General features: G+C 40.1%; 1 protein-coding gene across 1 annotated transcript; it reads left to right on the top strand.

The window, feature by feature from the left end:
* The first annotated feature begins 339 nt into the window (after window positions 1–339).
* Window positions 340–21,665, top strand: Cfap53 (cilia and flagella associated protein 53). Its single transcript, XM_004623726.2, has 8 exons — window positions 340–465; window positions 4,989–5,218; window positions 7,629–7,802; window positions 11,968–12,271; window positions 13,416–13,634; window positions 17,513–17,729; window positions 19,533–19,635; window positions 21,369–21,665. The coding sequence occupies exons 1-8, from the start codon at window positions 397–399 to the stop codon at window positions 21,595–21,597; spliced, it is 1,545 nt and encodes a 514-aa protein (XP_004623783.1). The 5' UTR covers window positions 340–396; the 3' UTR covers window positions 21,598–21,665.
* Window positions 21,666–22,488: the final 823 nt, after the last annotated feature.

Genomic DNA, 22,488 nt, shown 5'->3' with positions numbered 1-22,488 from the left:
GAATAACCTACTACAAAATTTAGCCTTCCCACAAAATGTCCGCCAGTCTTCCCTGTGCTTTTATGCCGATCACAGCCTATAAATAGCAGAGTGGAGTGGAATTATAATTAGACCTTCAACTTTCCTGTGCTTAAAGCAGTTTTTCCGGCCATTCTGAGCCCTTGAGGAGCCAGGCCAGGGGCCGGAACTCAGCTGCTGGCGCAGACCCAATTCTGGGGCTGCAAGAGGAAGTTGCAAGTGCAGGCCGGCGTCTGTGGGCCCCATGACAACGAGATCAACTTCCGTTTGCCCGCCCTCCTTCGCCTCGAGACTCACCATAGCAACCAGATCTCTGGGTCGGTAGAGGAGGCTGGTTCAGCAGGTCACGGTAGTTCCTCCTACCAACGGGAGCCAAAAATGTACAGCCAGCGGTTTGGTATCGTGCAGCGGGAGGTCAAGGGCCCCACTCCCAAAGTGGTGAGCGTGGTAAGTGCAAGATACGGAGGCAGAACCCTGCAGTTCTCTCCATCCACACTTTCCAGCCTGGTACAGCGCAGCGCATCTCCTAAGCGGGGTTTTCTCTAGGACAGCAGGTGCTGGATTAAAAGGATTGAATTTTTAAAGAAACCTAAGATGGCTTTCATATCTTTTTTTCCACTTCTCTCTTACCGGTCTATTCTCCCACAGAGCCTCCGGTCACAAAACATAAAAGTCTGTATTTGGAGAATCACCACTTGAGATTTTGGGTCTTCTCAGTCTCCAAGACGCAGAAAAGGCACTGGATGGGAAGCACCAAGATCTGGGGTGGTGGAGATTTAGCAGAATGATCTTGGGCTGAGCCTATGCCCCTAGTAAAGTCACCTGTGAAAGGAGGATTGAACTGTGGGGGGTTGTGTTTGGCTGTGGAAGCTTTCCTGTGCCAGCCGAACCAGTAACTAGGCAAGGCACATAAGTTCCCACGCAGACCACATCAGGTGGTTGTCTCCACCGTTGGGGTGATGGCAGTAGGCAGTGGGAATGCTGTGTGCTTGATAGATCTTGCTGAGAACCCCTAAAACTACTGGTCCAAGCACCTGTAGTTCTTTGTTCCTACAGATTGGTTTTTACAGGCAGAAAACCTACCTCTTCATCAGGCAGTTACGGTTATTCCCTCAGCCCCTGCTGTGTGAACAGCAACATGGAAGATAACAAGTGAGTCTGGTGACCTTGGAAAGTTTACATAGACCTCATTAGAAGCATTATCCCTGCCTTCATAAAGCTTACACTCTTAGAAATTGCAGAACCTACCTGCTCATGCATGAACCATTAAAGGTTAACAGTAAATTATAATCTATATTGTCTACAATGTCAGTTTGTGAAAAAATGATCAAGAATAATCAAGGATATAGTTGTATTCTCCACTGGGCACACAGCAAATTTAGGTCAACCTATGGACCTGCTCCATTTTCTCTAGGTCCAAGTATTGTAAGGTAAGGAGCTGGAACTCAGTAGAATGGAAGCTTCTTTGGGCTGTAGAGTTCAAGGTGATAATCTTGACAGATTTAATGAAAGAAACAGATCTGTGGTTCCTCTATCCAAACAGTGCTTGGGGGCTGGGCCATTTGTTGGGTGCTGGCAGTTACTTATGTTGGAAACCAATAAGGAACAGCAAAAAATACCCCAAATCAAAAAAGCAGGGTTATTAAAGACTTGTGCTTATAGAAGAATTAGGAGAAAAAGAGGGGCCAGAGTTGGTGCATATGTTCCTCAGTTATCTGAGTGTCATAAGAAATACAAACGTTAGAGGGAATAGAACTATGATAAAGGAAGAATTAAAGCCACTAAGCGATAAGGCTTGCACTCTAAACAACTCTCCAGGAGAAAAAAATTTAAAATGTATTGTACACCTATTGGAAGGATATTTATTTTGCTCATACAGCAAATGAGAAAACTCAGAGTGAGATTAAGTAACTTGCTGAACATTTTGATGGATGAAGGCCAGAATTAAACTTAGTTTGAAGGTATGATTCTTCTTAGAACATTAAACTGTAAACTGTACTTTTGGAAGCTATAATAGTAACAAAAACCTTCAGTGACCTTGAAAGTACAAAGTCATTAATAAATCCTGTGTTACTTTGCCTTCAGCATGTTTCAGATCTTCAGTGTCCAATATGGTAGCCACTGACCACACATGGCTTTTGTTTTTTTATCACGGAGTCTTCAGGCTGGCCTCAAACTTGTGGCAATCCTCTTGCCTCAGCTTCCTAAGTGGTGTGATTTCAGGTGTGTGTCACCATTTCTGACACACATGGCTTTTGACCACTTGAAATGTTCAAGAGTCACATATTGGATTGATATTTGCATATATTGATTAAATAATGTTATCAAAATGTTTTTTCTCACTTTTTAAATGTTGCTACTAGAAGTTACATATATATTTTATGTTATATTTCTACTGAGTAATACAGATTTTGAGCAATAACAAGATGGCCTGGTTTAGCATCACTTGGTTAGAGAACTCTAGGTCAAATTTGATTCATCTGGAGACAGTCCTCCCTTGACTGGAGTCTAGTTTGAATACCCGAAGGCTTAACGGACTTCCTGGTCCTCTAGCTACTGCTCATGATGTTTTCTGCCACTCCTCACCCCGATTTCTCTCTTTGGACAAAAGATATCACAGAGCCTAGTTCTATCCTGACAACTCAAGACAATTGCTTATAGATGACCTCAGCTCATGTTTCCTATTTTCAGCCCACATGTATACCAGGAGTCTGAGTTCTGTGGTGGCCCTTGCTGTCACAAATTCTGCATTCACAAAGTGCCAGAAATATTAGAGAATAGTAGTTCTCTGGCTCCGAATATTTCTAATGCAGATTGGCTACTTCTCATAGGACTTCCAGCATCGTTTTCCCTCCTACTTTAGACTGGCTGTATCTTGTTCAGTTACATGTAGGTGCCTGATATGGGACTCCAAGCCCAAAATCTTTGATCAAGCCATTTTCAAATACTGGTTTTCTTTTCCCAGATTTTATCACAAATACTAAGCACCCATATTCTGGTAATCCTGACACTGATAAAATTTAAATATAATTTACCAGAATGACTCTCTGCCTCATAACTTCAGGATTTTTTTACTGTGATTCAGAACCCCCAAAGCTCACACCCTACCTAAGGATGATGAAATAAAACTGTTGCTGGAAATACCAAGCTTGGGCTGGAAGTATCCAAACTTCTGGAAACCATAGAAATACGAATAATGTTCTGCCACAGCTTTTTTTCTATTTGTCTTTTCTTTGTTCTCCCCCTCCTTCCTCGCTACATTGCTTCTTTCCTTAGTTCATTTTCATAGCTCTCTTGTGCTATCTGACCACTCCCTTTTCTATAGCCTATAGACAGACTTAGGTGGTAGTCTTTTCTTATTGAAAGTATTTTAATGGTGGTATTGTGTCTTATGGTGTAACACTATGTAATGGTGTCAAGATCAAAGTAAGGAATGGAAAGACCTAAATTTTTTTTTGAGGTAGTGTCTCACTGTATTGTTAGGCTGACCTTGAACTTATTATGTAGCCCAGGGCTAGCGTCAAACTTGCAGCAGTCCTCCTACCTCAGCCTGCCAAGTGCTGGGGTTACAGGCATATGCCTGACTAAAGACCTGTAATTCTTGTACTATCTGGTCTGCCTTTATTATTTGAACCACCTTGAGCAGATGGTTTTGACTAAATACTCTCCAGAGTCCTATAAAAATATGAAATTTATAATTTCAAACAACATTTTAAAAATACAATTTACAAACTATGATTTGACCTTCTTTGATACTTAACAGTGGTGCAAAAGTAATAGGCATTCAGTAGAAAGTCCACTTTGAATTTTGAACTTGGGTCTATTCTAAGATGTTATGACTTATATGTAAATGTCTGCCCTACACAGGCAAAGTCTCATGCGCTCATAGTTGGGGCCTTTCAGAGATGGTTGGATCTAGGTTGTGTGAATATTGACTGTGGGTGTGTGATAACTGGATTAGTCTACTGATTGGTTTGGCATGGTTCTGGGTGTGGCTGAATAGATTTATAGAAGACAGAAGACCCACCCTGGGTGTGGATATCACCATTCAGTAGGTTTGCAGCCTGAACAGAATATAAAAGGAAAGGGAGGGGGCTGGCAAGATAGCTCAGTGGACTAAGGGCCTGCATAGGGCAAGCGCAGAGACCAGAGTTCGATCCCAGGCACCACATGCCCTGCCAGCCCCACCCCCAGGCATACTGAGCCAGCCACTGATACTAGGCATGGTGGTGCATGCCTTGTAACCCCAGTGCTGGGAAGGCTGAAAACAGGAGGATCACTATGAGTCCGAGCAGCATAAAGAAACCCTATACCAAATACATTTAATAAATAAATAAAGAGAAGCTTGCTGCTTTGCTGTCTCATTCTGCCCTGCCATGGACTGTTTCTCCCTTGCCATGCCACCTTGACTTGGAAGCAGCCTACTGTTGACTGACATCTCTATAAACTGTGAGCTGGAATAAACTTGTTCCTAACTAATGGGTCTCAAGTATTTTGTCTGAGTAATGAAAAAGTAAGACACAAGGCTAGCAATGAATAGTGTGATGATATCCAGATGCTGGGGAGAGCATCAAGTCATAGCTTTCAGTGAATGTAAGATTATGAGGGCAAATATGAAATACTGTCCACAGTGTACTGTGTTGCTAAACTGTGATGTTCAGTAGATTAGGTGTGGTTAATACACATTTTTACTTATGCAATTTTCATCTTACAATGAATTTGTCAGGAAATAGCCCCATCATAAGTCAAAGAGCATCTGTATTTGAGACTGATTTGGTGACATCTTAGGTATAAGCTCAGAATGAAACAAGTTACTCCTTGTATGCTTAAGCTGTTTTTAGTTTTAACAAGATGCATTAGCTTTTTATGCCCAATATTTATTATGAGTATGGCTATTGGTAAGGTATTATTTGAAAATATGCTATTGACATTTGGTTTATTATAAGTGATAGTTGATTTTGTATTTTAAGAGAGCCAAGCCTCCCAAAGGCCCAGGAACTGAGCAACATCAGGAAAGAATTAAACGCAGCCACCAGAAGCATCATGCTACTTTGGCTTCCATTAAGTCAATTGAACAGGATCGCCTGAAAGTGCAGTGGGATCAGCACATTGATCGCAAGTATTTTCACAGCCTTGTGCAAGCAAGAATTAAAGATGCCATGCAAGGGTTTATCATCAACACTGAAGAAAGGCGAAATAAGTAAGCCTACAAACCTAGTGACCCATACTCCAAGGCATTTCTGAAACCATACCTTGATATTGGCCTGTCAGAAAAATCAAGTGTAAGAAAACCAAGTGTCAAAAAATCAAGTGTAAGCCATGGTGATGCAGGACTAGAGTCCCAGCCCTCTGGTACAGTATGTTGTAAGGAGAGGATCACAGATTCAGGCCCACTCTGGGCAAACAGCTTAATGACTTAGCAAGTCCTTGTCTCAAAATGAAAAGAAAAAGCCCTGGGGATGTAGATCAATATGAAAGCCCTGGGTTCAACCCCTGGTACCACACACATAAACACACACACATACAAAATATATAAGAATTCAAGTATAGCCAATATCATGGCTGAGTTATTCATGTTTAAATCAGAAGCAAAAACAACAACAACAACAAAAAAACAATAGCTATTGCACATAAATATTTTAACTTTTTTTTTGAAATTACTGTAATTTTATTTGCCTCAGGCTTATGACTTGCACCCAAAGACATTATTCAAAGAAAGCAAAGATTAAGTACACTTTAGGGAGATGGAGACAATGCAAACTGGTGACGTAGGAAATCAGGTGGACAAAAGAAGCCATCTAGTACACTATATATATATATAGATCACAATATTAAGTTTTTTTTTTTTTTTTTTTTTTTTTTTTCTCTAAATGCCCTAAGGGGTGGTTTGGCTGGCTGGTGTGTTGTGGGGATCGAACTACAGCAACCTGAGGCTGACAGCATTGTGGAAGCAGCCACTTAAACAACTGAGCTAAGGCCAGGCCCCCTAGATCACAATATTCAATAGTGTTTTCAACAAAATTTTTTTAAAATCAAGAGCAAAAAAAATTAAGCAACGTTTACAGTAAACATAAATCTTATACAATTTAAACAGCATTTTTAAGTTGCTTATATGTACCACAGTGTAAAAAAAAAAAAAATACCGAACAAATAAAAATCTTGAAAATTGCCTGATGAAAAATAAAATAACGAGTGGCTTTTCATGGCTTCTTCTGGTTACCAGTGCTACAAAAGACAAAAATCTCATCCAAACAGGTGATAAAACCAGGCACAAACCTTTACCAAATTACACCCACCCATAGAAATATACTATCCACCCACATTTTCCATCAAAAGCTTTTGTTTGCTTTAATCTTTGAGACCCATTTGGTCACAAGATGTTACAAACTTTGTGTTTTTTATACCATGATATCATATGTTTGTCTGGCAGTATTCTAAAGCTAGTTTATAAGATGAGGAGGAGGACACAAAGAACCCAGTGGCCACAGGACATGTAAAGCCACCGGGTAGAAATGGGAGAAGAGAGGAAAAATACTCAGGTCCACGACAGGGGTCACTCATCATCCCACTTGCTTCCGACTGGTTGTTTTCATCCTGCTCTTCATCGCTGTCAAAGGCTCTCACAACTGGCTTTGCTTACCTCGATTTGGCCCTTTCTTGGCCTTTTCCTTTGTCCCAGCCTTTCTTATCTCTTATTGAGCTTGATTTTCATCTTAGCAGATTTTGCCTCAGACTCCTCTTCCTCTTCCTCATTGCTTTCTTCCTCTTTGGCAGTTTTCTCCCTCACACTCTTAACACCGACTGTAAGACAATGGAGTCTTCATAGATCTAGGATCCCTCCAAGATGAATGTCTGAACATTGTGACACAGAAGCATGACATCTTTCTCCAGGTCACCCAGGCTCCGGTGCTTATGATTACAAATTCTTTCCCCTATTTTTTTGAAATCCACTGGCTTCCTAATTAATTCATAGTATTCTGGTAACTCTTTCCTGGAAGGTAACTGAATGAAGACTCCAGTGAGCTGCCACCTGAACTATCTTTGTAGTTGATCACAGTACCAATGATAGTGTTCATCTATTTTGTCAGTTTGGAGGGATTTGGAGACAGATTCTCAGCTGGAGGGCGGCCTTGCCTCCTCTTAGATTTTTCTACATTTTCCTTCACAGGATCTTTGTCCACATTTCTTTGTCTTTTTCTCTTAAGCCGTACTTCCTCTTCCATTTCTTCCAAATTGTCGTCTTCAGTGGCCCCATAGTTTGCCTCTAACATAGTTCACACACAACAACAGGCCTCCTGGCTCTGACCAAGTCCCTCCCACAGTGCAAGATGTAATTAATATTTTTACTTTTGATAGAAAGCAAAAGAATATATTGTTTTGCATTTTGTTTCTTAAGTTGAAATCTGTCCATTATACTTCTTTTCTTGAAGATACATCATATTCCATCTGTATATGATCAAATAAAATATTGCACAGATCAATGTCTTATTTTATGGAGGACTATGATGATCTTTTTCTCCTACAAAGTTCATGATTTGATAATTTTAAAATTTAGTATAGCAAAAAGCAATAAAATGGCATGACAGTTTCACATTTTTTGTCTGTTTTAGGTTACGTGAACTGTTAGCGGCAGAAGAAAATGAATATTTTATTGAAATGCAACGGAAAGAAGAAACCGTTGAGGAGAAAAAAGATAAAATGAGAGAGAAAACCAAGTTATTGAAAGAGAAGAAAGAAAGAGAAAGACAGAATTTTGTGGCTGCAAAGTTAGACCAACAGTTCAGGTAATGGAATGGTGAAACACATAGATTCTCCATTTGGCATATTTAAAAACATTTAGAAATTCTAATTTACAGTAAATTATAGGGGAGTGTGTACAGTTATCATAGCTTTAAGCTTTGCTAATTATATTTATGGATAACAGAAAATAAGGGTACTGACTGAAGTACCAAGTGATTTTATTACTGATTTTGTTACTTATTTTTGTAGAGAGCCATTCCTGGTCCTCATCTATAATTGTAATCCCATGGATACATTATTGGAATCCCATCAAGTTAATTCCAATCTACCACTTCCAGTTCAAGCCACTGTGAGAATAAGGACGTGAAGGCATATTTATAGTTATGGGGAGCCAAGGAATCCTAAGTCCAGCCATGTGATGGCTATCTGAGAAAAAGGCCCTTACTCAAAACCAAACCTATCTTTTTATTCATTTGTGAAGAGGGGAGTGGCTTGAGGATGAGTGACTGAGTGGTGGGAAGTCCGTGAGTGACATGAGCTGGGCTAGGTAGAAGATCTGCATTTATCTATGCCACATGTGGTGAGAAGGATATGCAGCAAAAGTAATTTGCATTGAACTGTTGATATAGTATCTGATGTTTTGGGGTCCAGTGCTTCAGCTCTGATGTGTAATCTTTCAAGCCCCAGCTCGATCTCAGCCAACAGTGTGGAGCATTTGCTCTTTGTCCTGCTTCAACCCAGCTCCTATTAAAGAGCAGCAGGTAGGGGTTACCAGCAAAACACATGTGCTGTCTTCAAAGACTGCCACCAGCACCTTGGCTAGACCAATATGCATTGCTTAAAGCCAATTGAAGGGATAAGGAAAAGTCCTAGCCAGCTTTGTACTTATCAGTACAAGGATATAGGGTCAGGCTTGGCCAAAATGGAGATGATTTTTCTTCTTTCAAGGAGAGCTGCTCAGGTCCTCTACAATTTTGGCTATTAACCTCATTCTTGGTGTTGGCAGGAAGTTCTTTTAAAGTCTTGTCCTAGCAGGTCTTTGACAAAGTTGGGTTTGTTCCCTACTGCTGTAGTCTCTGTCTGTGCTGTGTATTAGTCTTCCTGTTCTTCATTGAATGCCTGTATTCTGATCCTCAGGGTCTGATCACCTGGACTTCTGATTCACTTCCAATCCCTACCTATGATGATCCCATTTTTAGATCCTGGGCATTCAGTGTACTCATCAGACATCAAAGGAGAAACTCATACTCCTCTGGGCCATGTCTACAATGATTCAGCTTTCCCCACCTGATGTACTTTCCAGCCTTCCAATGTGGACTAATCCACTATCACATACCTATGATCCAGTCATCTTCCAGAAGCTCCATTTGAGTACCTGAGGCTTAGGAGGGTATCTTTTCTCATTGCTAAGACAAAATGCCCAACACCCAAAGTTAAAGGAGGAAAGGTTTATTCCACCCCACAGTTTGTAAAGGTTTTAGTCCATAATCATCTGGCTCCCCACTGGGCAGCATGCCAGAGAAGAGAAATAGTCCATGGCATGGGAGGGCTGGCAGAAAAGCGCAAGCAGCAGCAGCAGTAGCATAAGTTGCTTTTATATTCTATCCAGTCTATAATCTTATTGATAGTGTCCCACATCCAGGATGAAGCATCTTTAATCCCAGCATCACATTCCCTAGATCCAACTACCTCTGACCCTGTCCCTACTAGACTGCATGAGGCTTTGAAGACATAACTAGAAGAAGAAAGGAAACACTCAACCATCCTTCACCTCGGAGGTTTCCCGTCTGCTATCCTTTTTCTCTCATCGAAGTCATCCACAGCATTTCTTACCCGTCAACCACTAAATCTCTACTTCCATAATTTCATCAATTTTTAAAATGTGGAGTCTTCATATGTGATCTTTTAAGATTGGCTTTTTCCACTCAGTGTGATAATGCCTTTGAAGTCCTTCCAAGTAGTTGCAGTTATTGCTAGTTTTTCTTTTACTGGTACATTAAATGGATGTGCTTGTTTGTTTAAACCATTCACTTACTGAAGAACATTTTCATTGTTTTTAGTTTATGGGTATTATATGTGAATTTTAAAGAAATATTTGTGTAATATTTGTTTTTTGTGTAATCATGAGTTTTTATTTCTTTAGGAAAATTGCTATATGCTATTGCTGGAGCATATGTATATGTTTGGTTTTTAAAGAAATTCCTAAACTTCCAGAGTGGCTATAGTTATTTTTTTCCCAAACAAAATATTTGAGGGTTTAAGTTTTCTTGAAAGAAAGCAGGAATCAACCATGTGTCCAGTTTTACATAACTATATCTGTTAATCTGAGCAACAGATTTGATGATAAAAAATAGATAATATATCAAACGTTAATTAACTATTATTGGTTTGAAAATCTGTGACGTGTATTACTGTATGTTGCCCTGTTTCTGTCTTTGTTTCTGATTTTTGTTCTTGCTTTTGTGTTTCAAAATAAAATTAAATTAAAATATTTGAGGCTAGACAACTTATAACGAGGTTTATTTGATGCGCTATTCTGGTGAAGAGTATGCATACTACAGTGTCAGTGTTCTAGCATGGGCCCTCTGGCAGAAGCATAACACGATGGAAAAGTGGCAGGGGAACCTGCCATATGCAGAAGGGGCACATACACAAGTGAAAAAGCAAGAGGATGGGGCTTGCTCTTTATAATAGCATTAACCCATGCATGAGGATACTGCCCATGGCCTGATGACCTCCCACTGGGCACCTCCTTTTTAAAGGCCCATCACTTCTCAACACCACTGAGGACCAAACTTCTAGTACATGAACCTTGGTAAAGCATATTCAAACCATCATGGGCTCAAGGAAGAACTTTTCTTTTTTTTTTTTTCAAGGAAGAACTTTTAAGGACATTTGACTTACTAAACTGAAAGGAAGGGTGGGATTTGAACAGTTACTGAAAGAGCATTTCTTCCTGGATGGTACATCAGGCTGGGTGTGAAAAGGCAGAAGGGTAGCAATAGTAGGGCTGTGTCCTTAACTTGGAAAGGAACCTCGTTGATGAACATGGGCCTTGCCAGGGTTATAGGAGCAATGGAGAAGTTTTGGTATGATATGCCTACCCCATCCTTAGGGCTTTCCTTGGAAGTGGTAGCAAAGGCTCTTAACTAATCCCTAACCCACTAAATAGTACAGTTATAAACAATGGACCTGAGGGAGTCACTCCCTTCTACTCACTTAATTCTAAGTAGCATCCTATGGTCATTCCTGCTTCCACTGCCCTAAGAGAAATAGAAAATAAACTAACAAAGCCCCAGCAGATCCTTGATGCTTTAGGTGAGAGCACATGCATGCCTGACCTTAGTCACTTTCACCTATTCTCACATCCTAAATGTGTCATTCATTAATTAAGTCATAGTGAATTCTGGGACAGGCATGCATGTGGAGAGCCCCTAAGATGACTCAGCACACTGTCAATCCTTCCTGTCAGTCACAGCTACAGATTCAAGGGGAGATACCTGGGCTTAGGTGCAAATCCTTCCAACTCTAAAAGCCTGTTTTATCTAAGTGTGATGTTGCTGTTGCTGTTTCCGTGCACTGTGTCCTCTGTGCAATGCTTTTACTGTCTGTCACCCTGCCACCTTTTCTGACTGCCTTATATTCTGCAGGCACAGACTTTCCCTAAGTATAGCTTCCTGTGATCTTCAATAAATATAGCTGCTTGCTGCTTGCTACTGGATATACACTTGGCTGTTCTTTCCTTGTGTGCAAGAACCTGGGCTATATAGACCCATTCCTTGGTAGCACAATTCTGTGGTACCCATCACTCCTGCATTTCCTCTACAGTAATAGTAATAGGTAATAGTCACCATTTATTGAGCCCCCATCTGTCAGGCATTTACATCTGTTCTTTCTCAGTTGTACCAGAAACTTGAATGGCAATTATTTTATAGATGAGGAAGCAAGTTCTGATAGGCAGAGGTTTTGATCCATAGTCACACAGGAAATGGCGAACTAGGACTCCAAGTTTGCTCTTCCTGACTCTGGTGCCTGGTCTGAGAGGGGCTTCCTGGTGTCTGTGTCCATGCTGCTCCCTCATGTTTCCTGTGCACAGATGGCCTACATCCAGGTCTTTGATTCTTCCTGCTGCTGTGAATGGCTGGAGGTATGTGCCTAAATAGAGCAGTGCCTCACGAAATACTTCATCTTTTCAAAACCATTCTTTAGGGAACGCTGTGAAGAGCTCCGTAACGAATTGTTCTGCCTCCATCAGAAGACGGTGTGTGAGGAGCGGAAAGCACAGATAGCTTTTAATGAAGAGCAAAAGAGGCAAAAGGTGATAGAAGAGCAGATGTTCGCAAGGCTCTGGGAGGAAGACCGCTTAGCCAAAGAAAGGCGAGAAGCCCAGCAGGAGAGGAGACAGAAGGAGCTGGTGGAGAACACGCGCCTGGGGCTGGATGCCCAGCTTGCCAGCATGCAGGCGCAGAGGCAGGCAGAGCAGCGGCTGAAAGAAGAGGAGGCACGCCTGCTGGTGGGCATTTTCCTGTGCTGTGAGGGGGTGATGGCCTCTTGGGTGGAGGAGTACAACTTGCAGGCTTGTTACTGTACAGCGTGCCTGAGGGCCCGGGCAGGTTTACAAGGAGCACATTTCCATTTGGGGATTCTTATTGCTGTTTAATAATGTATGCAAATCTATGAGGTAGGATTGAAATATAGAGTGAATGTTTAAATTTTAGAAATTTTATTTCAGTAAAAGACATTGCCATTAATCCTCAACATACTACTTGCTTTAAACATATTTATCCCGTCGTTCTTGTCACTTTCTGAAGTAGTTCTGAAAGCCTTATTTTATGAGTCCCTTTATTTTTTATTTATTTATATTTTTTGGCACCAGGGGTCGAACCACGAGTGTCTTTATGAGGTGTGACAATAAATACTGTCTGGTGGATGCTGCTGCCCAGTGTGAGCCAAGGGAAAGGCAGCCTCGTGAAGACATTATGCCGAGTTCCCATCTGTGTCACTGGCTGGATCTGGCACCATGTGACTTTCTATTCGTCCCCAGAGTCAAAATGGCCATATATTATAAACATTTTGCCTCAGTTCAGGACATGAAAGCAGCCACGACAGTGCAACTAAAGAACTAAGGAAAGGACTTCCAGAGCTGCTTGAGAGGTGGTAGGCGCAGTGGGATGAGGGTGTCGGGGCTGAGGGAAAGTATGTTGAGGAGTAAAGGCACTGTGTCTTTTACTGTAAATATATTTTTAAAAATTTAAGCATTCACCTTAGTTTTCAGTCAGCCCTCATAGAGGTGCACAGCTGCACAGAGGTCAGTACGCCAGAATACTAACAGTACTGGTGGGTGATGCGGACTGGGGTTGAAGGTGACTTCTCTTTATACTTTTTTGCATTTTCAAAATCCGCAGTTACTTGTTACCTAATAATCACATACAGATGCAGCAATTTTCTGAAGCTTTATTGCTAACTCTGCCATGAAAAAGCAAGTTTTATTTCTTATAGTAACTCTCAATTTGTGTGTGTGTGTGTGTGTGTGTGTGTGTGTGTGTGTGTGTATTCATATGTCGGATCTCAAAGAAATCGCTTAGTCTCATTTCATAGAACAAGTTTCGTCCAACTGTAGTGATTGATGCATTATCTTTCTTATTGTTCAACCTTAGGAAAAGGACAATGCACAGGTTAAACTTGAACATGAACAAGAAAAGCTAAAGGAACAGCGGACAAAACAGGAAGTTAGAAATGTCTTACAGAAGGCCTTACAAGAGAAGATGGAATATCTTCAGCAGGAATACAGGGAAGAGCAGGATTTGAACATGAAGCTTGTGCAGAGAGCCCTTCAAGACTTACAGGAAGAGACAGATAAAAAGAAGCAAAAAAGAGTAAGACATTTATTTAGCGCATAGTAGGTGCTCAGAGGATTACCTGTTGAGTTCTCAAGCAGGTGGAAAGTGGCCCAAAGTATAATGGTGCTGCTCTGAGCACCAGCACCATCCAAAGGAGATGGGAGACAAATCCACACACTTCAGAATTAGAATCTCCAAATTAAATCTCACAGGAACAAGATGTCTGTCTTTTAATAAGCAGCCATAGGTGATTAGTCATGCTCATTCAAGTTTGAGAACTTCTGCAATTTGGGAAGTCAACATGGAGAAAGTGGCATTTAAGTTGAAACTTGCAGAATATGTAAGATCTTAGGGTGAAGAGATTAGGGAAAGGAGTTTTATATTTATTTAGCTACTTGTACCTTTGGAATTTGTACTGAACTTGGAAAAGTTTTGTGCTTTTCCTACAGGTGCTTTGTTTTTTGGATTGTTTGGTTTGGTTTGGGTTTTGGAGTGTCTTGGAGCTTGAACACAGGGCCTGCAGATGCTAGGGCACTCTATGCCACTGAAAGCCACTTTTGTCCTTGCTTTTCAGTGAAACTTTTCTCCAGATAATTGTATATTCACATGCCATTTTAAGAAATAATTGTGATATCTTGCAGAAGTCCAATATAGGGGCCAGGGATTTAGCTCAGTGGCACAGCACCTGCCTGGCAAGTATGAGGTCCTGAGTTTGATTCCTGATACTGTGCCCCCTCCTCCTCCCAAAGAAAAAGCCTTCAGTACAATATCAAGATTGGAATATTGACATTGATTCAGTCAAAATACAGAACATTTCCATCTCCACAAGGATCCATCGTGTCACCCTTTTGTAATCAATCTTTTGCCCGACCCCTCACCTTAATGAATCCTTTGCTAACCATAGCCTTTTCTATTTTTGATAATTTCATTTCAAGAATGTTACATAAAGGAAAGGATGTGTATTATACAATCTTTTGGAATTGATATTTTTATTGTACATAACCTTGGTGATTTATCCAAGTTATTAAACCTATCAGCAGTTCATTTCTTTTTATTCTTGAATAGGAATCATGGTAAAAATTTACTGCAAATTTCTTAACCACTCACCTGTTGAAATATATTTGTATTGTTTCCAATTTATGGCTATTCTGAGTAAAACTACTATGAACATTTGACTATAGTTTTTTGTGTGGACACAAATTTTCATTTTGGGGGATAAACGCCCAGAAGTATAATTGCTAGGTCATATGGTGGTTGCATATTTAATTTTATGAAGAAACTGAAAGTTCTGGGGCATGGGGTGTGGCTAACTGGTAGAGCACAATGGGGGTTTTGGCATTGTAGGCTCCTGAGTTTGATCTCCAACAGTGAGAGGGACAGGGGGAGGGAGAGAGGGAGGGAAGGAGGAAAGCAGGGAGGACAGGAGGGAAGGGGAGGGGAGGGGAAGGAGGGAAGGAAGGAAGGAAGGAAGGAAGGAAGGAAGGAAGGAAGGAAGGAAGGAAGGAAGGCAGGCAGGCAGGCAGGCAGGCAGGCAGGCAGGCAGGAAGGAAAGAAAGCTGTAAAACTTTTTTAGGATAGTTGTATTTCCCACCAACAGGGCAAGAGCAATCCAGTTTCTCCACATTTGATGTTGTAACTATTTTTACTTTATTCTGAAAGATGTGTAGTGATAACTTTATTCTCATAGATATATAGTGGTATCTCATTAACATGTAATTTGCACTTCTCTAATGGCACATGATGCTGAGCAACTTTTCATATTCTTATCTGACATCTGTATGTCACCTTTAGTGAACTGTCTCTTCACATTTCTTGCACATTAGTAATTGATTTGCTTGTGTTTTTAGTTAAGTTTTTTCAATTGAATCATATTTTGAAAATACAATTACTGAACTATGATTCATATAACATGTAGCTCACCCATTTAGAGTGCAGAGTTCAGTGGAATTTAGTGTGTATATAGGCAATGTGTACCCATAACCACAGCCTAGTTTAAAACATTTTCACTGATTCTTCTTACCTACCCTGAGCCCATATGCTACTACTATCCTATTTTCTATCTCTATAGATTTTTTCACCCTGGATTATCACATGAGTGCAATCATGTTATATGACCTTCTCATTGGCTTCTTTTCCTTAGCATAATGTTTTCAAGGTTTATCCATGTTACAACATGTACCATTTTATTATTTGACTGTCTAATATTCCATTGTATGACTATGTCAATTTTGTTTATTTATAATAGCTAATAGACATATGGGTTGTTTTCACTTTTGGATTATTATGAATAATGCTGCTGTGAACATTGACTTACAGTTTTTACCTGGGTGTATGTTGTCATTTCTTTTGGGCACACTTCCTGGAGTAGAATTATATGGTCATAACATAACTATGTTTAAACTTTTTACCAAACTGTTTTCCAAAATGATAATGCCATTTATATTTCCCTAAAGCTAATCATGTTGACCTTCTTTTCCTATGCTGATTGGCCATTTATACATGTTCCTGGGAAAACTCTGAAGTCTACTGACCTCCTTTGCCCATTTTTTAGTTGGTCAATTGTCTTTTATTTAGATGAACTCATGGCAGGCTCAGTGATGCACACCTATAATTTCAGGGGCATGGTGATGCAGGAGGATCAGAATTTGAACCCAACTTGGACAACTTAGTGAGATTCCCATCTTAAGATAAAAAAGGCTGAGGCGGTAGCTCAGAGCACTTGCCTGGCAGCGCTGCCTCATGCCCTGGGTTCAGTCCTCAGTACTGTAAAAAAAAAATTCACGTCATCAGATCATTGCTGCTACTTGGAAGCAGTGAGTTAAAAATAACTGCATACTAAGCCAAGAGTTGCATATTATACTCACCTGGGAAACTTAAAAGTTATCCATTAAAGCAAAGGCTCTGGGGGTTGTTTTCCTCCTTGAAGTGGTTGGGATGAAGCCTAAGACCTTGTGCATTGCTAAGTAAGTACTCTAAAGCTAAGGTGCCCCCTCAGTGCTCTCTAGTACTTCCTAAAGTTTCCCTAGGTTATTCCAGAGTGTAATTATTAGATGATTACCACTCAGGATGACAGTGCTATAATAGCTATAGTGACTTATTTTGTAAGGTTAAGATTATATCAACTGTAATAAAAAAAAAAAGATTACATCAACTGGGGCCAGTAAGATAGCCTAGTGGACTAAAGCGCCTGCTTAGGTAAGCTTAGTCAAGTGCAGGAACTGTGGTTCGATCCTCAGCACTACATGCCAGGCCAGCCCCACCCACAGGGTGAGTTGAGAGGGCCAGAGTCCAGGTATGCTTGTGCACCCCTGTAATCCCAGTGCTGGGGAGGCTGAAAGCAGGAGTATCACCATGAGTCGGAGCTGTGTAGTGAGACCTTGGAACAACCAAATACATTTTTTAAAAAAATTGCATCAACCTAAGGGAACTTAACTTTTATTTTTGAAAATGATTTGGAAACTGCTTTAAGAAACCCTTTTGGAAAATATTTTAATGCATTTATTCAATCAAGCATTGTGAAATAATTCAAACAGATACAAAAACCAGTGTAATAATGAGTCCTTATGTATCTCATCACCTAGCTTCAGAAGTCATCAATTAGTAGTCTCTCCCCCCCACCCCCTGCTTCTCCAGGATCTCACTGTGTCGTTCAAGCTACCATTGCACTCACAGTGATCTTCCTGCCTCAGCCTTCCAAATGCTGGAATTACAGGTGTCTACCACCATGCCTACCCCTTCTTGATTTCATCTATACCCACCAGTGCTCTTCAGTATTTGAAGTAAGCCCTAGACATAATAGATGAGCTACAAATATTTTAGTACATGGCTCCAAAAGATTGGGATTGTATCTTTATTTTTAAACATACTTAGCATCACTGTCATACCTAAAAATTTTAAATGTATGTGTTATGTAGGAAGACATGGTAAGAGAACAGAAGATATATCTTAAATATTTGCTACAGCGACGTGAGGAAGAAAAAGCTCAGGAGAAAGAATTGGACAAAATATTAGAGGAAGAGAAGCAAAAGAAGTTGGCTGAGAAGGACAAGGAGCTGAGACTTGAAAAGCAGGCAAGAAAGCAACTCATGAATGAAGTCATGTGTACAAGAAAACTCCAAGTTCAAGAAAAATGTAAGGAACTGAATTACACTTATTTTAGTGTTTGCCCTTACTTCACTTTAGGTAACAACTGAGATATTTAAGTAGGAACATATGCTATATTAGGAGTAAGGCAAAAATTGAAGTAGGATCCTTTCTTTTGTAAACTTTATCTAAGTGGGTATGAAGAATTTCACATTCCAGCAGATTCTGAGCAGCACCAGGAGAGATTCTCAAAGTTAAAGTACGTCATTTGAATGCTGTGTACTTTGGTGATTACAGAGCACAGGGGAAAGTGGCATACCATCTCCCCCTCACCCTTTTTGTCTTTTTCTCTTTCCAGTGGTGTTTCCATTTTGGTATCTTTGCTTAGTAAGCTTTTTCGGCATGTGGATGCTCTTGAGCTTGAGACTCAAGGCCAGCTCAAATACTTGTGTTTCTCCACTCAAAAAAGTTCTCTCGCCAGGGCTTGTACTGTGCTTTGCTCACATCTCAGCGACTAACTGACCAGGAGGATTTCTATCTGGAGAACATTCTCGAAATTTGGGGAATTCTTCCCCCTTTCTATGCCTGAATCCAGTCCTTATCAGTTACTGTTTCCTTCATAAAGGAGCTTAATTTATTTTTACAAGAATAAGCTTTAAGTTTTCTGAGAGTTATATCTGTGCAGTGGTGGTCTTGTCTCCTGGACTCACTGGACCTGGTCGCATCGTGCTACCAAGTGACATATAGTGTCAACCCTGTGGGGTACCTAAGTGGGCTGCATGGCTACTTTTAATCTCATGGTTACAATATGTCTCTTATAATACACTATACTACTATTCCCTCAGCCTCTACTTGGTCACAGAGTAATTTATTTATTTATTTATTTTGGTGGCTGGCTTAGCTCACCCTGGGGACAGGGCTGGCACAGCATGTGGTGCCAGGGATTGAACTACAGTCCCTGCACGCTTGCCTAAGAAGACACTTTAAACCACTGAGCTATCTCGCCAGTCCAACAGAGTAATGTATTTTGAGAGCGTTAACTGCAATGTTCAGATTTCTGTCACTGGCCAGAGGTGCACTAGATAGACACATTTAATCTTAGGGTAATGGTCTCATATAAGTGCACTTTGTAACAAACAAACTAGGGGATGTGCAGCACAGTGCCTGCCTGCCAAGCACAAGGTCCCAAGTTTGATTCTCAGTACCACCCACTTCCCAAAAGAAAACTAATCCTGGTTCTATTGATTAATTATTCACCCCAGGAATTATCACAGCATTCAAAAATTGTTAAGCCAGTATTAGATGGAATTTTTAGAAAATGAGAAGAGTGCTTATAAACTAAGAAGGTTTTTATATTCATCAATGATAATTTAAAATTATTGAATATTTGGTATTATTTATAAACAAAGAAACAGAAGCAAACATAATTCCAGGAATTGTGGAATACCACCCAAGAATTCTCTGTTCCTAACTTTGAGTATTTCCACTATGTATTATAATTTTCCCTCATGAGTTAGGAATATGTGGTTGGTTGTACTTAACCTTTTGCGAATGCTCTTTGTTTCCTTTGTCTTATTTTCTATTGGGATGCCTAAATTTTTATTATCATCTTATAAGAACTTTATCTATTATAGAATATTTATTTTATAATCCTTCTTATTAATAAGAAAAATTGGCCAAGAGGAAGTCAGTATGGATCCTGCATACAAGAGCTGCTTCTTTCTCCCTGATCCAAGGTCCAACCCAGTGATGCCTTCAGTGAAAGTGATTTCCAACTTTGGTACCTTCAAAGATATGAGCAGGTCTTCTGAAAAAGGGATCTGGCAAATAATTTCTTTTTGTCTTTCTCAGTACAACGAAAAGCCAAAGAAGAGGAAGAACGTGCTATGGAACAGGAACGCATAAATAAGGGTCTTAAAGAACTTAACCGTGAAGAGGAGGAGAATTTTGCAAGGTACAATTAGGTTTTATTTATGACTTTTACCACTGCAACCAGTTTTTTAACATGAAATAAATGTGTCATAATTAATGTGTTATTGACTTCCCCACCCTAAGGTTTTCTAGGGGTCTCACCCAGTTCCCTTGACTAAGATGCCCTTAGGAATAATCAAAGAAACTCTTGTCCCTTGGGAAGCTCTTAGGGCTTTAGGAGCTCTGTGCCAGAACTGGGGATAAACACCAAATAAAATTCTTATGCCACAGCTAATATTTAAAATGTGATTTATAAATTGGGAAATGGTACAACCTCCAAGGAAAACAGTATGAAGTTTCCCTTTTAAAAAATAAATTAACGTAGAACATGATCCAAAAATCTCATATCTGGGATTCAGAAAGAATTGAAAGCAAGATCTCAAAGACATATTCACAAGAGCACCATTTCTAGTAGAGGTAAAAGGAACCTAAATATCCATCAACAAATGAAAAGTTAACCAAAATGTAGCATGTATAAAATTCTAGAGCTCAAGAGATCTAAAATAAAAGCAGTTATCGAGGTATTACTGATGCTGGCCAGAAAAAGGACCAGGTCTTGGGTGTGACTTACAAGGTCATGACAGGATTTAAGGTTTTATCACTCAGAAATGTTGAAACATTCTTTTGTTGGTTTGGTCCACAGCTTTTAAGCGTTTGACTTTTCTTATCTCTCCCCTCCTCCATCCTTGGGCCCTTGTAAGTCAATTTAGGACATCTCAGAAATTTTTCTTACCAATACAATGGCCTGTAACACAGGTGTTGAAAGAAAGGAAACTCTGTCACATACTGCAATATGGATGAACCTTGAAGACATTATACTAAGTGAAATAAGCCACTCACAAAAAGACAGATACTGTGTGGTTCTGCTTTTATGAGATATCCAATCCATAGAAAGGTGAAGTAGAATGTGGTTATCAGGAGCTGAGGGAGGAGGGAGAAAGAGAGTTGGAGCTTAATGTTCATGAGTTTCATATTTGCAATATGTAAACGTTTTGGAGATCCCTTTTACAACAATATAATTACACTTACTGTACTGAGTGCTTAAAATAGTTAAGATGGTAAGTATTTTTATGTCGGTTTGTTTTATTGCAATAAAACCCATCTCAGAAATTTTTAAGTGTGTCATTTTACAGTAAAAGTGTTGCTTATACTGTCTAAGCCAAAAAATGGTCTAGTTAATACTGAACTGAATGGTAGGATGACCGACCCAGTCCTCAGCAGTGCCAGGTCACTACAGGCGTCCCTATTTAGACCCTGAGCAGAAGAGAGAGCAGGCAGGCCAGCCTCTGGAAGGACAAAAGAAAAGCAAAAGCAGCACGCCTGGCTAAACCCATTACTGAGTTTCTGATCTGTTTGTTTGCCACTCTCCCTGGTTTTTCCCCCAGTATTGGGTATTATTAAACCCAGGGAGTGATGAGCTACATCCCCAGCTATTCTTAAATTTTATTTCAAAACAGAATCTCATTACATTGCCTGGGTAACCCTTGAATTTAACAAACTTGCTTCAGCCTTGTGAGGAGCTCGGATTACAGACATGCACCACAAAGCATGGCTTTCTGAACAGTTCGCTGTGAGCATTTTTAGATATACAAGCACTTATTCTGATTTTACTGGAAATATTTTAAATTGGTTTCACAAATTGTATCTTAATTGTAATCTGAATAAATCCACGTGCCTACTTTTATAGTTTTATATTTGAAATGTCTAATGCTTTAGACGCTGTGGCCTAGCCCAGGAGTACAGGAAGCAGCTTCAGATGCAAATAGCCCACCAGCAGCAAGCCCGAGAGGCAGAGAAGGAAGAGAAGCGCCGAGAGTTTGAAGAAGGCATAGCAGCAAACCAGAGCTGCCTGGACAAGATCCAGGAGATCCTGCACAGCCATCCTGTGCTGCCCCGGAACATCCACCCCATGCGGAGGGCCTGCCCTAATAAACTTCCCACATAGTTCCTTATCCATCAGTGTATCTTTTCATGGTCTTTTATATTTTTTAACTTGCTTAATGTTCCTTCTGACTCATGGATAAACCATTCTGTTCTCAAGATTTACTTAATTTTTTACACATCATTTTCTTCTTTCAAATAAATCTGTTCTTTTTTTAAAATGTCATAAACTTACAAATCAGAATAGTCTATTTCATATCATAGTTTTTCCCCTGATTTGTCTCCATCTCTCGCTTTCTAATACACTTACTAGTAACTACATTTTCTGCTATCTACCTACCCCTTTCCCATTTCCTCTCTCCTTTGGTTTTTGTTTCTATTTATAATTCAGTGTCAACAGGGCTCTTATGCAGGCAAGATTGGGACTAGCAGCCACTTTTCATGAACTAACATGTTCAGTCACTCAGTGTTTACTGAGCGTCTCTTCTGTGTCAGACACTATGGAAGACCTTGAGGCTTGTAGAGAGCTGGCTGTGCTCTGCCCTTAGTTATTCCATTTTAGAAAGCAGCAGTTTGCCCTGGCTTATTCCATTGTGTCTGCAAATGCCAAGGTCAAATGACTTCCATTGGGTGGGTGCAAGTAGACAACCACCAGATACTGGGCACACAAAACTGACAAAGAAGAATAGCCACCAGTCACACAGCACAATTACAAGATAGAGTAGGATAAATAATCCATTTGTGTTAATAAAGATTACCATCTGTGAAGTTCCTGAATTAAACAGGGGACACATAGACACTTGGGCTTATTGGACTATAACAGGGACTAAAGGCTCATGAATTTATTAGACCAAAAAATGATACAACCCCATTACCAGAAATGTGAGACTGCAAACAGAGTGTAAACACTACCAAAAAATGCAAGTTTAAAAAGCCTTCTTAAAGCAATGGACAA

Source organism: Octodon degus, unplaced genomic scaffold, assembly GCF_000260255.1.
Source record: "Octodon degus isolate 3935 unplaced genomic scaffold, OctDeg1.0 scaffold00003, whole genome shotgun sequence".
NCBI lineage: Eukaryota > Metazoa > Chordata > Mammalia > Rodentia > Octodontidae > Octodon > Octodon degus.
This window is presented reverse-complemented; position numbering and strand designations above follow the sequence as displayed.